At 40.6% G+C, this 16,223-nt stretch overlaps 1 protein-coding gene across 1 annotated transcript; it reads left to right on the top strand.

The window, feature by feature from the left end:
* Nucleotides 1-11,658: 11,658 nt before the first annotated feature.
* Nucleotides 11,659-16,188, top strand: LOC106563497 (protein phosphatase 1 regulatory subunit 14B). The gene is made up of 4 exons (XM_014129147.2): nt 11,659-12,376; nt 14,049-14,132; nt 14,347-14,379; nt 14,579-16,188. Exons 1-4 carry the CDS (start codon nt 12,182-12,184, stop codon nt 14,663-14,665), a joined length of 399 nt encoding a protein of 132 aa, XP_013984622.1. The 5' UTR covers nt 11,659-12,181; the 3' UTR covers nt 14,666-16,188.
* The last annotated feature ends 35 nt before the right edge of the window (nt 16,189-16,223 follow it).

The raw sequence follows: 16,223 nt of genomic DNA, 5'->3' as shown, positions 1-16,223 counted from the left end.
CACTAAACATAAATCACAGAAAAAAATCACAGTACATCCTTGTTGTTGATATTGTCCTTAATCAGATTTTTTTTTTGCGAAATCACCAGAAATAGGAAAGGAATGTTTTTCAGGTATGGGCACCCCTGGGAGGGAAGTTTCTGCTCTGCAGCTTCAAAAGGATTTCTCTGGTCCTTGGGCTGTAACAAAAGTTCATGTGCTCATATTTCGAAGTGTGTTTAATACATTTATTCATATACTTGTAGCAAATAGAGGCGAGATAAAGTGTGCACCTCTGCATGTATTTTTAGTGTTTCTTGTTGCTAGGCGACCTCTCAAAGAGTCATTGTTTTTCTGTCATTGTGTTGTCTGTTGTCATTGCAGTTAGGTGGGCGTGTTGGTTGTAATTTCCATTTAAGGTCATTCTCCTCGTCTCGCTGACTCACTATAAAGTAAATTAGCTATTGTGAAAGAGTTAATCTTATTCAAACAAATAGAGGGAAGGAGGGAAGGAGGGAAGGAGGGAGAGGGGGAGAGGGGGAGAGAGGGAGAGAGAGAGAGAGAGAGAGTGCACTCAGGAAAAGACTAGCGGGCATGGATGCCCTAGGATAGTGAGTCATGATAGAGCCCCTACGCCATGAGGAAAGTTTAGCAACACAACTACTGTATGATACGTTGGTGTATGTATTTATATGATTCAACTTCCTATGTAAAAAGTATTTTGAGAGATGCACTGTTTGAGTTGTGTTCTGCATGATGTTTGTATGGTGCTGTGATTTAAACTGTCTCTCAGTTGATGCATTACGCTGGCCAGTTTGTATTTTCAGCAATCCTTCGACAATCTGTGATTGGTTTTAAATGAAATACTATTTGACAGTAATATCTGGGTTGTTGCACGAAATGACTGCCTTTAGTGTCCCTTTGATATTTTAATTAGAAACTGTCCACCAATTTAGAATTTGAAAAGCCTGTTATATTTAGTGAAGTTCCCCTAATATAAACCACATGGAGAATTCAATAAATCTGATTATGAATATAAATAAAGACTTGCTAAAGTGACAAAATTCTGCATTTTGACATGTTCCTCAGTACACCCTCTGTGACTTCCAGGAAGATTTTAAACCACTTAATCCCACAATTTCCTCAAGTTTTCAGCATCATTGTAAAGCCCTAGTTATTTTGTTGCTTTCACAAAGTCCTTTCTGAAGATTATTATTTATTATGTGATTAGTGATTCATAAAAACTAAAAAAACTGTCTCTCATTTTAAGGTCAACCCTGTTACGTCAACTGAACTCTCGTTTTAATATGATGAAACTATTGTAATTTTAAAAAATGTAATCAAAATAAACATGGAACAACTAATAGTCAAATCATAGTGTAAAAGCAGGTGAGCTGGATCTACTGTTTTGGGTGTTTTGTGGTGGAAAACTGAGCAGGTCGAGCATAACACGTCAGTCCTGTTACCAATAGATAGAGAGGCTACGTTATTGTTAACTATTTCTTTTTTTTTGTGAAGCTTTCAGCCAATTGCCCCTCTCCCTGTTGCACACAAACTTACATTTCCCCTGTCACAAGATGATTTATGGCTGATTTAAGATGAAATCATCAACTGTGTTACGGTCAACAGTGTTACTTTATTTGGCACTTACTATACTCTTTTATTCATTTACCTCTTGAGATGGGGAAACTTGTTTTTTTATTAAATTCTCTTTATGACAGAATTTGATGAAATCAAATGCTTGTTTTTTTAAACCAAGTTACACATCTCAAAAGGTACCAAATTGGTGGAACGACCCAACACCTACTGCACTCATCTAAAAAGGCAGTAATTGCTCTACAGTACTATTGTCTTGTATTCTGGTCTACGGTTGCGTATATGTCTCAACAAAGAGTGCGTGAGGGCATGAGTGAGTGTTTGAGTGAGTGAATGAGTGAGCGCGAGAGTACATGAAAGAGAGTATTACTTTCCAAGCATTCTTATATTCCAATTGCACAGTCATGTTGAAATGACGAAGAATTTTTTGTAATACATTTGTTGCTGTTCTCTAATGCATTACGTTTCTTAATTGAATTTCACAATTTCTTCATTTTGAAAATGAACATTCATCTTCCAAGTTCCAAAATGGCAGAAACGAAGTTTTAATGAAAATCAAATAAATGTATTCATGGGGAGAGACATTGCTTTCTAAGATCCGGTGTTACCAGAATGTCTGACAGATGGTTCCCGACCCAGACATATTCCCCCAAAGACAGGAGAACTGCACAGCAGTGCAAAACAGTCATTAAAGAGAGAAAGGGAAAGACAAGGAAGAATAAAAAAAATCTGAAGTGCAGAAAGACAAAGAAAACAGAGAATTGAGGCCTCGCAGGGAAAACAGATAGAGCTGCCATAAATACCCCTAATAATTCAATTACTTAAAAAAACTGCAGCAGAGACTCTAAAGCAGGGACTCTAAAGCGATATGACTGGGCAAGGATGATAAGGAAATAAAAGCAAAATAATTGTTGGCACTATGCATTGGGGCAGGTAGCGTTCTCCTGGCATCTGCCGAACCCAGATTTGTCCATCGGACTGCCAGATGGTGAAGCGTTATTCATCACTCCAGAGAACGCGTGTCCACTGCTCCAGAGTGCAATGGCGGCGAGCTTCACACCACTCCAGCCGACGCTTAGCATTGCGCATGGTGATCTTAGGCTTGTGTGCGGATGTTCGGCCATGGAAACCCATTTCATGACGCTCCTGACGAACAGTTCTTGTGCTGACGTTGCTTCCAGAGGCAGTTTGGAACTCTGTAGTGAGTGTTGCAACCGAGGACAGACGATTTGTACGGGCTACACGCTTCAGCACTCGGCTGTCCCGTTCTGTGAGCTTGTGTTGCCTACCACTTCGTGGCTGAGCCGTTGTTGCTCCTAGACGTTTCCACTTCACAAAAACAGCACTTATAACTGACCGGAGCAGCTCTAGCAGGGCAGAAATTTTACAAACTGACTAGTTGTAAAGGTAGAATCCTGTGACGGTGCCACGCTGAGCTCTTCAGTAAGGCTATTCTACTGCCAATGTTTGTCTATGGAGATTGCATGTGTGTGTGCTCAATTTTATACACCTGTCAGCAACGGGTGTGGCTGAAATAGCCAAATCCACTCATTTGAAGGCGTCCACATACTTTTGTATATATAGTGTATATATTCATACTGATGGGATGATCGCGAGCTCAGGCACATCAAATACTAGAGCTGGTCAAGTTTGAACATAGATGTAGGGCTGGTAGTTAATAATGCATTTGAGCTGAATCACATTCTCTGCATATTCATGTTTAGCTTCACCCAAAGGAAAAGCAGCATTTTCTCAGTGATGGCTAAGCGTCTTTGGACTGTCAAGTGTGTCTAAAACCCTGCGGCTGCCTCTGCATGGGAGATTGCCCATCCTTCCTCCCTCTCTGAGCGTGCAGTGTACCCCTCCCCAACACTGGCGCACCTAATCCACATAGATGTCTCCCAGGGTTTGTGTTTAGGATTAGTATTGTTATGCAACACTTTATTTTTGTAGTTGAAAAAAAGTCTGGGGGAAAACCTCCTCCGCACCTGCCACAAGCCTCTCATCCTGAGAAAAGGATTCAACCTCAAGTGAAACTTTCTGGTTCTCGCCTATAGTTTGAATGGATTCCGTGAGGATTCGTTACATACATCTGCTCTTAGTTGTAACTGTTTAATGTGGTCCTCCATCTGGGTATGTAGCTGTCTTGAAAGTGCCAATCCACAGTTGACAAAATAACAAGGTGCACACCCCGCCTCTGTTTTTGTAAATAGCTAAGGGATGGGCTTGGAAAAATGTGGGCACAGACATCAATTCAATGTCTAATTCAAGTTGGTTCCACATCATTTCATTGAGATGACGTGGAAGCAACGTTGATTCAACCAGTGTGTGCCCAGCGGGATGTCATTATGTGTACCGTATGTCTATGCTTTGTTGAGCTCAATCAGTTAAAGTAACAGAACCTTGCGACTCAGAGCCTGATGATGGCTGCCAGAGGGCGCTAAATAAGATGAAAACATTGAAACATTGTTTTTTTGATACAGTGACCTGAGCCAGGCTTTGTTATTGCCAGCTGTATTTTCCTGTGCACCGCAGTAACAACTTCCTCCACTGTAATTCACTGTCATCCATCACACATCGCAGTTGCCACGGCAGAAATTCATGCATGACTCAGCTTAATGGTCAGTGGATCACTTGCACATAGTTGTTATTGGAAATTGATTCCATTCTGTTCAATTATGCTTGTCATGTTTCATGTATCTAAACTGAAGGTGTTGGTCATCTGACACATGAAGGACACACTTTTTGCTCAATGACATAATTTAGTTCAGTGTCACAAATGAAAACTATTTAATATAATGACTTATGCAATTGGAACATGGATATTGCTGGGGGGACATGAGTTTGAGTTGTTTTGTAAAAATAGCATGTACCCAGCACATACAGTAATTTAAATATCAATAGTACAGTAATATTGCTGTCTATTACTCATCACATATTATTCTCCATCAAAAGTGGATGTCAGTAGATGCACAGAGCCTTTGAATTACACTATACAGTGCATTCGGAAAGTATTCAGACCCCTTCACCTTTTCCACATTTTGTGGCTTTACAGCCTTATACTAAAATTGATTCAATATTTTTTTAAATCTCATGAATATACACACAATACCTCATAATGACAAAGCGAAACATTTTTTTTTGCAACTATTTAAAAATGTAAAACTGAAATACCTTATTTACATAAGTATTCAGACCCTTTGCTATGAGACTCGAAATTGAGCTCAGGTGTATCTTGTTTCCATTGATCATCCTTGAGGAGATTCTAAAACTTGATTGGAGTCCACCTGTGGTAAATTCAATTGATTGGACATGATCTGGAAAGGCCACACCTGCCTATATAAGGTCCCACAGTTGACAATGCATGTCAGAGCAAAAACCATGCCATGAGGTCGAAGGAATTGTCCGTAGAGCTCTGAGACAGGATTATGGCGAGGCACAGATCTACCAAAACATGTCTGCAGCACTGAAGGTCCCCACGAACACAGTGGCCTCCATCATTCTTAAATGGAAGAAGTTTGGAACCCCCAAGACTCTTCCTAGAGCTGGCCTCCCACGCAAACTGAGCAATCGGGGGAAAAGGGCCTTTGTCAGGGAGGTGACCAAGAACCCGATGGTCACTCTGACAGAGCTCCAGAGTTCCTTTGTGGAGATGGGAGAACATTCCAGAAGGACAACCCTCTCTGCAGCACTCTACCAATAAAAGTAAAAGGCACATGACACCCCACATCTGGAGGAAACCAGACACCGTTCATCACCTGGCCAATACCATCCCTACGGTGAAGCATGGTGGTGGCAGCATCATGCTGTGGGGATGTTTTTCAGCGGCAGGGACTGAGAGACTAATCAGGATCGAGGGAAAGATGAACGGGGCAAAGTACAGAGAAATCCTTGATGAAAACCTGCTCCAGAGTGCTCAGGACCTCAGACTGGGTGTGAAGGTTCATGTTCCAACAGGACAACGACCCCCCCAGCCAAGACAACGCAGGAACACTTGGCTTTGGGACAAGTCTCTGAATGTCCTTGAGTGGCCCGGACTTGAACCTGATTGAACATCTCTGAGGAGACCTGAAAATAGCTGTGCAGCAACGCTCCCCATCCAACCTGACAGAGCTTAAGAGGATCTGCAGAGAAGACATGCACTGTCAACTGTGGGACCTTATATAGACAGGCGTGTGCCTTTCCAAATCATGTCCAATCAATTGAATTTACCAAAGGTGGACTCCAATCAAGTTGTAGAAACATCTCAAGGTTGATCAGTGGAAACAGGATGCACCTGAGATTAATTTTGTGACTCATAGCAAAGGCTCTGAATACTTATGTAAATAAGGTAGTTCTGTTTTTATTTTGAATAAATTTGCTAACATTTCTAAAAACCTGTTTTTGCTTTGTCATAATTGGTTATTTTGTGTAGATTGATGAGGATTTTATTTTTACATAATCCATTTTAGAATAAGGCTGTAACGTAACAAAATGTGGAAAAGTCAAGGGGTCTGAATACTTTCAGAAGGCACTGTAAATACAATAGAATTCATCCAAACTAACTTGGCTGTTTTGGACAATGAGTCACATAGTGAATCTTGTTAGTCGTCCTCATAATGTCACCTCCAAGAGTGAGGATGAATCAGACCCAGAGAAAAGCAACCCAAAGACATGGCTAATGTTATCCCACTTGATTTACTCTGATACACAGCTATGCTACTGTATGTAGCACCACTTGATCCAGTGTTTCCATTTGAATAATACATGTAATATTGGTGGGTGTGTTGCAATAGAGCACAAATTATTCAGGTAAGATGAGAGGAGGCTCGCTGAAGCATTAAAGACTGTGCAATCGAAATGTCATATTGAGCCGACATATGCAGCGTTTACCGTGAATGCAGTCTCCAATAGCGCGGGAACATTGCCTTTAAATTTCAATCACACTGTAACACTGAACTTCAGCGCTACGGATTAAATTCATCCCCATCCTCCCAAATGTCTGGTGCCTAAATCAAGTGAAAATGCCCTGCTAGAGTTCCACACACTTAATGATAATCACATCAGTACCAGCATAACCCTTGAACAGTAAGACACCACAGCTCTTCACGCCTGTCAGATCGTTGAAAACGGAATTGATATTCTGCTTAGAAAGTTCATGTTTGTGTGTATTTTTTTTTACTTGAGAGAGGAGAGTGAGAGAGAGAAAATATTAAAGCTAAAAGGCTTTCTGTTATGGTAGATTTTACCCTCAACCCCCTCCACACACTTAAGGAAGAGCTTTTACACTTTGCTACATTTTGCTAATTAACTTTTAAACAACCGAGCCACTCCTGTGAAATTCTCATGTTTTTTTTATTGGCTTTTTGTAGGACAGTGCAATCTTCACTTGACAAAGAGCATTCAGGGAGAATGAGGAGGGAGGAGGAAACTGTGCCATGGAGGACCATACTGCTCTAATCTAGATCAGTGATACACATGGCCACTGAGCCAATGACATGCTGCATTAGGGATGAAGGGATGAGGTACACAAACTCTGAAATCCCCCCAGACTGCAATAAACAGATAGAATTTGCAGGTCCTGCTCAGGCACATTCTCAGCCAGGATATTGTACAGCTGGGATACTCCGCTGGCTCCACTGTCAACCATCAGCCCGGCTGGAAAGAAAAGATGCCATCTGAAGGCTCAACAAAGTAGGTGTTTCTTGGCCAGACTGTATCTCAGTAACCGTTGGGACCATGTCATATTGATATGGTATGATGATAGAAGATGTGGTTTGGAACCACATTTCCAGAGAAGTGTTTTCATCTTATCAAACATTTACAGTTACCCTTCACCAAGCTCCAAGCATGACTAAATCGCCTGCTTCGGTTGACCTTCACCCCTGCTTCCCTCACCACTTTCATTTAATCTGAGTCTTAATATTCTTTCAATATCAGCCAGCCTTATCCCCATGGCCTCTGTGTTCATAGATACAGTATCATTCATGCCACTGTTCTGGCCCTCCAGTGGTGGAATGACAACACTGTCAACAATGGTAACGGATGAGGCATTGCTTCCCAGGTACTGTAGATCGGAATAATGGTTGCTGTCTGACCTCTGGTGGTAGGCCTACCTTTTTCACAATGACCTTTCTCACTTATCTTGCTTTCTTCATAGCTTTGATTTCACATTACAATTGTGTTAATATCCACTGGGAAAAAACGAGTTGAATCAACGTTGTTTCCACATAATTTCAACCAAAACAGTACATGTGATGACGTTGAATCAACGTGGAAAACTGATTGGATTTGCAAAAAGTAATCAATGTAAGGGAATTTAGTCTTTTTTTTCACCCAATTTAACCTAAGAGAGTGAACGTTATTTATAATAAGGGCTACTTGGAGAAAATCGGACCTCTGAAATGAAAACGGATGCCCCTCCCTTCAGCAAAATAGATTTGACCTAAACCCTCCCTGAACGCTTGACCCTCCCCTATAACCCAAATAATAATTAAAACATAAAGTGGATAGCAGAGAACATGTATACTGTTTATCCTCATTTCCTGGACAGACCAGAGCCTTAGATATGCACTGTTAGAATCCATCCTGTAAGCATTACATGGCAACGCATATATATATATATATTTTCTTTTTAAATGCACAAAATTAAATGTATGCATTCACTACTGTAAGTCCCTCTGGATAAGAGCGTCTGCTAAATGACTAAAATGTCAAATGTAATGGGATTATCTATTTTATAGTAAAAGCATTGCGTGAATCAATCATTGGATTTGCAGATCTGAGAAAATTTTGAGTTTTGTAAACATTTCATGCAATTCTACATGATTTCACATATAAGCAGAATGTTTTTTAATCAATCAGTGTATTTATAAAGCCCTTTTCACATCAGCAGATGTCACAAAGTGCAATACAGAAACCCAGCCTAAATAATACCACACAAATTACTGAAATTACAGGCTAAGAATGGACAGAGTTCATCTTATCATATTTCTCCAATGCCAAATCACTGTGTTTTGTTTGCAACGAAACTGTCCCTGAATGCAAATAAATAAATATAAGACATCATTAGGAATCTGGGCATGGTCCTTTCAAAAGTTAGGCCTACCTTTCCACTCCAGACAGATTATGACGCAGAAAAATGGAAGGTTAACTGCTGGCTACTCTTCGTCCATGGCTTAACCCAATGAGAGAATGTCTTAAGTGTTTCCCTAGAAGCTGTCTGTGTTAAAACCTCTTATATTGTACAGAAAGTGATTAGCTTAATAAATTGATAGTGACAGAATTAGATTACTTCCCAGGCAAAGTACATTTTTTGTCTCCTCAGCTATAGAAGGTTGTATGTAGCTCAGCCTCTGAATGTCAAAGAAACAAAACAATGATATCCTAATATGCATCGGAATCACGTCTTTTCCGGGTATTTTACAGTTTATTTCTAGCATAAAGCATTGTGAACCAAAGCACTTTACATAATCAGATACGTTTTATTTTCTTCAGAATCTTAAGCTAACTAGGGGTAGGCCTGTGCTATTTGCCATTTTCTAATTAATAAAAAGTAGACATATGGCATAACCTCTCATACCCTCTCAATTCAAGTCTTGGTTTTAACTTAACAACCCTTCAATGACACGGAGGTAGGTTATTTAAAGAGTGGAGGAATTGACTGACAAATGTATGGATATAGCAGCAGCCTAATTTCTTCTGTCAAACAGGTAGACCTACCTCTTCTTTCTTAAATAGGAAGAAACAGGCTCCAACACAAAGCCCTCTTGTTATCAGTAAAGTCTAATTAAAATTAAGACATTTGAAATGAATTATGCATACTTGAATTTGTTTAATTTCAGCACCATGCGCTGTCCATTTCCGATTAATTGTTCCACGGCTGCTTCTTCAAGTCTCAGCACCACAATCTAAGTTACTCGAATCTGGCTTATTGTGAGATCAATAACTCCGATAAATAGGCCTACATCCTGGGCAAGAAACGTATTTATAAACTTTTTTTTTAAATAAAAAAATAAATTAATGTAGTAGCAAGATATCAAAGTTGACCTCCGGTCCTCCTCATCTTTGCGCTCTCCTTTTCAAACTGAACAGAACATAGGTTGCTAAAGGTCAGTCCACAGGCAAGATTTTTTGGACTATGCCAAATAAATACAACATTTTGGAAGAAGCCTTTGACTTTCCTCCTGCCACCTTAGGCCTACACAGTACAACCATTGGTTAAGCAGCACACAAAAAGGTTTTGTTCAGCAAGAGCAGAGCAGGCCGGGGCTCAGGGTTGGAATGTCCCTTGCCGTGTGTAATGCAGCCTAGTTTTATTTACACCATCCCAGCAGCTATCTTAGAAATATAACTTTGCTCGGTGCTTCTCTGAGCATGCACTTCATAGCCTATAGATCATTTGATTGAGACCACACTAAATAGCCTACAGGCACACTTGATATATCCCCAGCTGAGAATCAGAGATGAGGGGCGGAATTGGGCACACATCGACACAGCCTATTAAGCAACTCATTCGAAAAAACGGACAAATATTGAAATTTCATCAATTACAAATTGCATGACCCTCCCCTGGACTAGATACAAAAAAATACTAAACACTCCCCTTGACTGAAATTGAAAAAGCATGACCCTTCCCCAATTTCCTTCAGGTAACAATTATGTACATTTCGATCCACCCCTAAATCCAATGACAGGTTGAAATGTTTGGTTGATTTCATGTTGAATTCGCATTAGTTGACAACTCAGATGTTTCTACAACTTGATTGAAGTCCACATGTGGTAAATTCAATTGATTGGCCATGATTTGGAAAGGCACACACCTATCTATATAAGGTCCCACAGTTGAAATTGAATGTCAAAGTAAAAACCAAGCCATGAGGTCAAAGGACAGGATTGTGTCAAGGCACAGATCTGGGGAAGGGTACCAAAAAAACTCTGCATTGAAGGTCCCCACGAACACAGTGGCCTCCATCATTCTTAAATGGAAGAAGTTTGGAACCATCAAGACTCTTCCTAGAGCTGGCCGCCCGACCAAACTGAGCAATCGGGGGAGAAGGGCCTTGGTCAGGGAGGTGACCAAGAACCCGATGGTCACTCTGACAGAGCTCTAGAGTTCCTCTGTGGAGATGGGAGAACCTTCCAAAAGCACAACCATCTCTGCAGCACTCCACCAATAAGGCTTTTATGGTAGAGTGGCCAGACGAAAGCCACTCCTCAGTGAAAGGCCCATGACAGTCCGTTTGGAATTTGCCAAAGGGCACCTAAAGGAACTCAGACCCTGAGAAACAAGATTCTCTGGTCTGATGAAACCAAGATTGAACTCTTTGTCCTGAATGCCAAGCGCCCCACGTCTGAAGGAAACTTGGCACCATCCCTACGGGGAAGCATTGTGGTGGCAGCATCATGCTGTGGAGATGTTTTCAGCGGCAGGTACTAGTAGACTAGTCAGGATCCTTGATGAAAACCTGCTCAAGAGCATTCAGGACCTCAGACTGGGGCGAAGGATCACCTTCCAACAGGACAGCTGTCCTAAGCACACAGCCAAGACAAAGCAGGAGTGGCTTCAGGACAAGTCTCTGAATGTCCTTGAGTGGCCCAGCCAGAGCCCGGACTTGAACCCGATCGAACATCTCTGGAGAGACCTGGAAATAGCTGTGCAGCGACTCTCCCCATCCAACCTGACAGAGTTTGAGAGGATCTGCAGAGAAGAATGGGAGAAACTCCCCAAATACAGGAGCCAAGCTTGTAGCATCATACCCAAGAAGACTTGAGGCTGTAATTGCTGCCAAAGGTGCTTCAACAAAGTACTGAGTAAAGGGTCTGAATACTTAGGTAAATGTGATATTTCAGGTTTCTTGTTTTTATACATTTGCCAAACTTTCTAAAAACCTATTTTTGCTTTGTCATTATGGTGTATTATGTGTAGATTGATGAAAGAAAAAAACGATGTAATCAATTTTAGAATAAGGCTGTAACGTAACAAAATGTGAAAAAAGTCAAGGGGTCTGAATACTTTCCGAATGCAATATAGGTCACAATGGCGTGGCCTATCCATAAAAAGCTGAAGTAAAGGTGCATGATTCATAATCATTGACATTTGGTACATGGGATAGTCCAAAATAGAAATATGGCGATTGGGAGTCAACAATGATGCATTACATAAGAGTTATTTCCATGTGATTTATCTATAAGAATTTTGTCGGGTGCAGGTACAATTAAATGCATATTATATTTAACTTGGTAAATAACGATGTGTTGTTAGAATGTACCAAGTGACAGGGCCTAATACCGGATTTGGACTGTGCAACAATTTAGCCTATACCAGTATAGGACTGTAGGCCTACAGTTGAAGGAGGTGAATGTGCTGAATGCTCACTTATTTTTTACCTGCCTGTAATCTTTTGTAATCGATAATTGTAATTTAATCTGTTTGAAGTATTTGCGTGAGTATTGTAGTTTAAATTATTTTAATGAGTATCTCAGTAATTTTGGAAAATACAATGCAACTTCGGTCAGAGAGAACAATAGCGTATTGCATACCCAGTATTTAAACTGCTGATAAGAAATAAACGTCGAATAACCGCATCTAATTTCGAACCGGTCTTATCTAAACGGGCATAGGACAATGGCGACGTTAACAAGCCAGGACTCAACCGCTCAAGCGCGGGTTTATTTCCAAACGCCTCCCGGTACCGAGGATTCAGAAGTCGTCCAGAAGCAAGGCCGGGTAACCGTGAAATACGATAGAAAAGAGCTGAGGAAGCGACTCAATTTGGAGGAGTGGATAATTGAGCAGTTAACGGATTTATACGACTGTGAGGTAGGCAATGACACAATCTATTATTTGTTTGCAGTAGAATTTTCCCCATTCGTTTTTTATTTTTATTTTCAATGATCTCTAACTTGATTGGGATTGATGTAGGCTATAGGATTGCAGTAATATTAAAACCAAGGGGCTACAATAATATTTAAAAAGAATATGAGTGGGAATTACAGAGACAATGTAGGGCGTGGCCACATAATTGTAATACTGTACTAAACAATTGAATAAATTAGGTGTCTGCTCAGGTAGCGAGGGACAGAATGTGCTGTTTCAATAAAAGGTGTGCATAATGTATTGATAAGTAGGAGGATAGGCCGGTTGGCACTGAGTACTATGGCCACTGCACCTGCAAAGCAATTACAGTACCGCCTGCCTACTCTGTTGGATTAGCATGTGATGGCCACTTCAAATGTTACATAATGGCAATGCCTGGTTGTCTTTAACAAAGGAAGAAATATCATTGACTATGGATAGATATCCCACCCCACCCTCTCTGCTTCTCCATGGAAATGCGTTGGCACATACTACATGACATGTTTGTGATGTATTCTGCATGAACAAGTATGAGGTGATCATCTTCATGAATGACCCCTGTACACAACATATTTTTACAGCACCCCTTAGACATGTCTAGAGTCCATTGGCTCCAGTCCTCCAGTACCCCGACAGTACACATGTATGTTGTAGCCCTGGATAAACATGCCTGATTCAGCTCATTGAGGGCCTGATGATTAGTTGACTAGTTTAATCAGGTGTGCTTGTCAGGGGGCTACAATAAAAATGTGTACTGTTGGGGGAACTAGAGAACCAGAGTTGGGAACCACTGGTCTTGACCACTGAATTGATCAGGTGTTTTGACACACAACAACACATGAACTATTCACATAAAAGTGTTGCAGCAGCACCTGTGCATCAGATAAGTTGGGAACAACGTGGTTAACATTATAGGTTGAGAAGTAACATGCAGCACCGGCACTTCACGCATTATTGGAGTGTAATGACATTGACCATTACTTATGTCAAATGGTCCTCAGAGAGACCAACTGGACTAGTAAAGTGCTAATTGGACTAATAATGACATTGGCTGGAGCAGAGGGTGACATATAGTGGGAGATATGAATGTGATTTATTAGTGTTTTGATTTAGGCAACTCTGGTCCTCAGGGTTGTGCCAGGGTCAGAGGAGATGCTGAGTGTTTTCTGATTGGCCTATGTTATGTGAGTGTGGGCTCTTGTAACTACTATTTGACCTCCTGACTAGGTCCTTGGGCTGTAGATTATAGGCATGTAAACAGCAATACAATGTACTAACAGGAGATTGTATTGTAATGTATTTCTATAGGGATGGCTACTTCTAAACAGTCATGTTCAATTGAGTAGACAGCAATCAGGAAGTCTGTGTGTATTGTTATCAGTACACACCACATAGGGGGTTCAGCCCATCCTGTTGTGTTGAGAAGCAGAGGGAGGAAGCTAGGGGCATTAGGGACCTATGGAGGATGTTCAGAGGTGAGACTGTTGTGCAAAAATATGTTGTTTGATCATTAGGCTGTCTGATATATTCATTACAGTTTTTTCTACTCTCCCCTCTCTGTTGTCCCTATATTTTCTGTGTCTATGTCTTTGTCTGTCACCATCACTGTCTCTCTCACTGCCTTTGCCTCTCTCAGGAGGAGGAGATTCCAGAGTTGGAGATTGATGTGGATGAGCTGTTGGATATGCCCACTGATGGAGACCGGGCATCCAGGGTCAAGGTGACCGCTAAACCCTATTCTATATTGAATACAAATCCATTATTGTTCATTTTTATCGAGGGCTGAATTCTTACTTTAGGTTCATCTCAAAATTTGATGGGAAATCTGCCATATCATTACATGCATTTACAACAGTTACCCATGTGGATTTGAAGTTAGGATTCGGCTCTTCTAATGGAGTTCATTTCCTCTTTCACTTCCTACTGTTTTTCAGGGTTTGCTGGTTGACTGTTACAAACCTACAGATGTAAGTTCAAAATTAGAATAAGATTATCTGCTCCTGTTAAGCTTTAAACCCAGCATTTAGAGTGACAGATCAATAGAAAATAACTGTCTGGAACCAACTTCCCATCCATTGTTTTGACTGAGTGTCTCAAATAAATGAGTAATATGTATGATAACAGTTGTTCAGTCTCACATCACCCTCCATTGTTCATTTACTGCAGGACTTTGTCACGGCTCTCCTAGAGAAAGTTAAAGGTCTGCAGAAACTCAGCACTCCGCCCAAAAAGAATGAAAAATCTTCTCCATAGCCTCAGAACAACCCCAACCGATTATAACTCAGTTCTACACAGGGACACCCAGCTAGAAACCCTCAGCACCTAGAATCCTTCAATCAGCAGGATTGGTAGAGGGAAGAAGATCAACCAGCAGGGATTACTATGTCTCTGTCTTTGTTTAAACTTGTTGTGGATTTATAATCATGTTATACATATACAGTAGTAAGTGATGAGTGTTCATATATCAGAATATAGTACAGCATTGATAAACTGATGACACGGAGGAAGAACATGACAACATTTAACTTGAGCTATAAGTCACCAGCAAAGCATGACAAGTACATAAACCTCATGACAGCTCATAGTGAGTCATGACAGATGCAACTTTATGCAGTCCAACAAATGTAACTGTTTGGTTAGTTGATTAGTCAACATCACTGTATGTATAGTAACAGCTAGAAATAGAAGCTACCGTTGGTTGGTAATAGTTGGAGCCATGTCATTTTTACGATGCCATTTTAACTAGGATTTATAGAGAAGCAAAGTGTTACTCGAGAATGGTTTATTTGGGGAAACGGTAGTTAAGTCTATGTAATGATTTCAAGCCGAGCACTGTCATCATCTGTCTAATATCTTTTTTGAAAGGGAAGCATGAAGGGCTTTTCAACATTTCACACTACTACTGGGAGTGAACATTATGCTTTTCTTTGTTATACCTTTGACATGAGCAAGTGTGGACAGTTATGAAAGACAAACACCAGCATGCCACACAAGGTACTGTAATAACATCAGTAGTCTACGCGTTTTCATAGCACACATTTATTGTTAAATATACATTTTGGGAGTAATGCATGACTGACTCTATAAAACACAGGAAAACATTTGCAAATTAGGGTTAGGGCCCATTTAAATCCATGACATGAACTGTCACTACAGTGAATGCTTTTGAGTCCTACTATAACATATGGTTAAACTGTTTTCCCCTCCATATCCTCCACCCTGGTGCCTGAATGACAGGGTGGGTCTGTTTCTCAGACCTGACCCAAGTAGATAAAAAGCTATATAACGCGAAGGCCTTTCTACTTGTTTCTCAAACCCCAAAAACGTAGTCATTAACCATACAGTAAGCACTGCGAAAAGGACTTCGGCCTTAGAAGACTACAGCAATGATTGTATTGACTATTGTGGATTAAGCAATGTCTTTGAAAAGTATGACAATTGATCCTGCATTTCTCTGCGCCCGCGTGTGTACACCTCATTACTAGAATTCCTTAATCTTTTGGACCCCACTGAGATGTTATTTTGGGCAGGCTTTTAACTACCAGATTCGCAGTGTATCTCCTAGAACCTGCATCATGTTGAAGACTGAATCAAATCATGAACTGGGGTACTGCGTTCATTTAGAGTGCTGGAGGTACAGTAGGCAACTGCATAATCTGTGGTGTGTGTGTTTAAGATGTGATTGCAAAACTGTAGTGACGTAATGTAGCAATACTTAATGGTGCTGTTTAACAATTTGTTACATTTTTATTAAAATTCAATACGTGTTTTACCTACTTTGACTTGCGTGTACTTTAGATGTTATTGTAAT

The sequence above is a fragment of the Salmo salar genome, chromosome ssa11 (assembly GCF_905237065.1).
Source record: "Salmo salar chromosome ssa11, Ssal_v3.1, whole genome shotgun sequence".
In the NCBI taxonomy this organism is placed as follows: Eukaryota; Metazoa; Chordata; class Actinopteri; order Salmoniformes; family Salmonidae; genus Salmo; species Salmo salar.
This window is presented reverse-complemented; position numbering and strand designations above follow the sequence as displayed.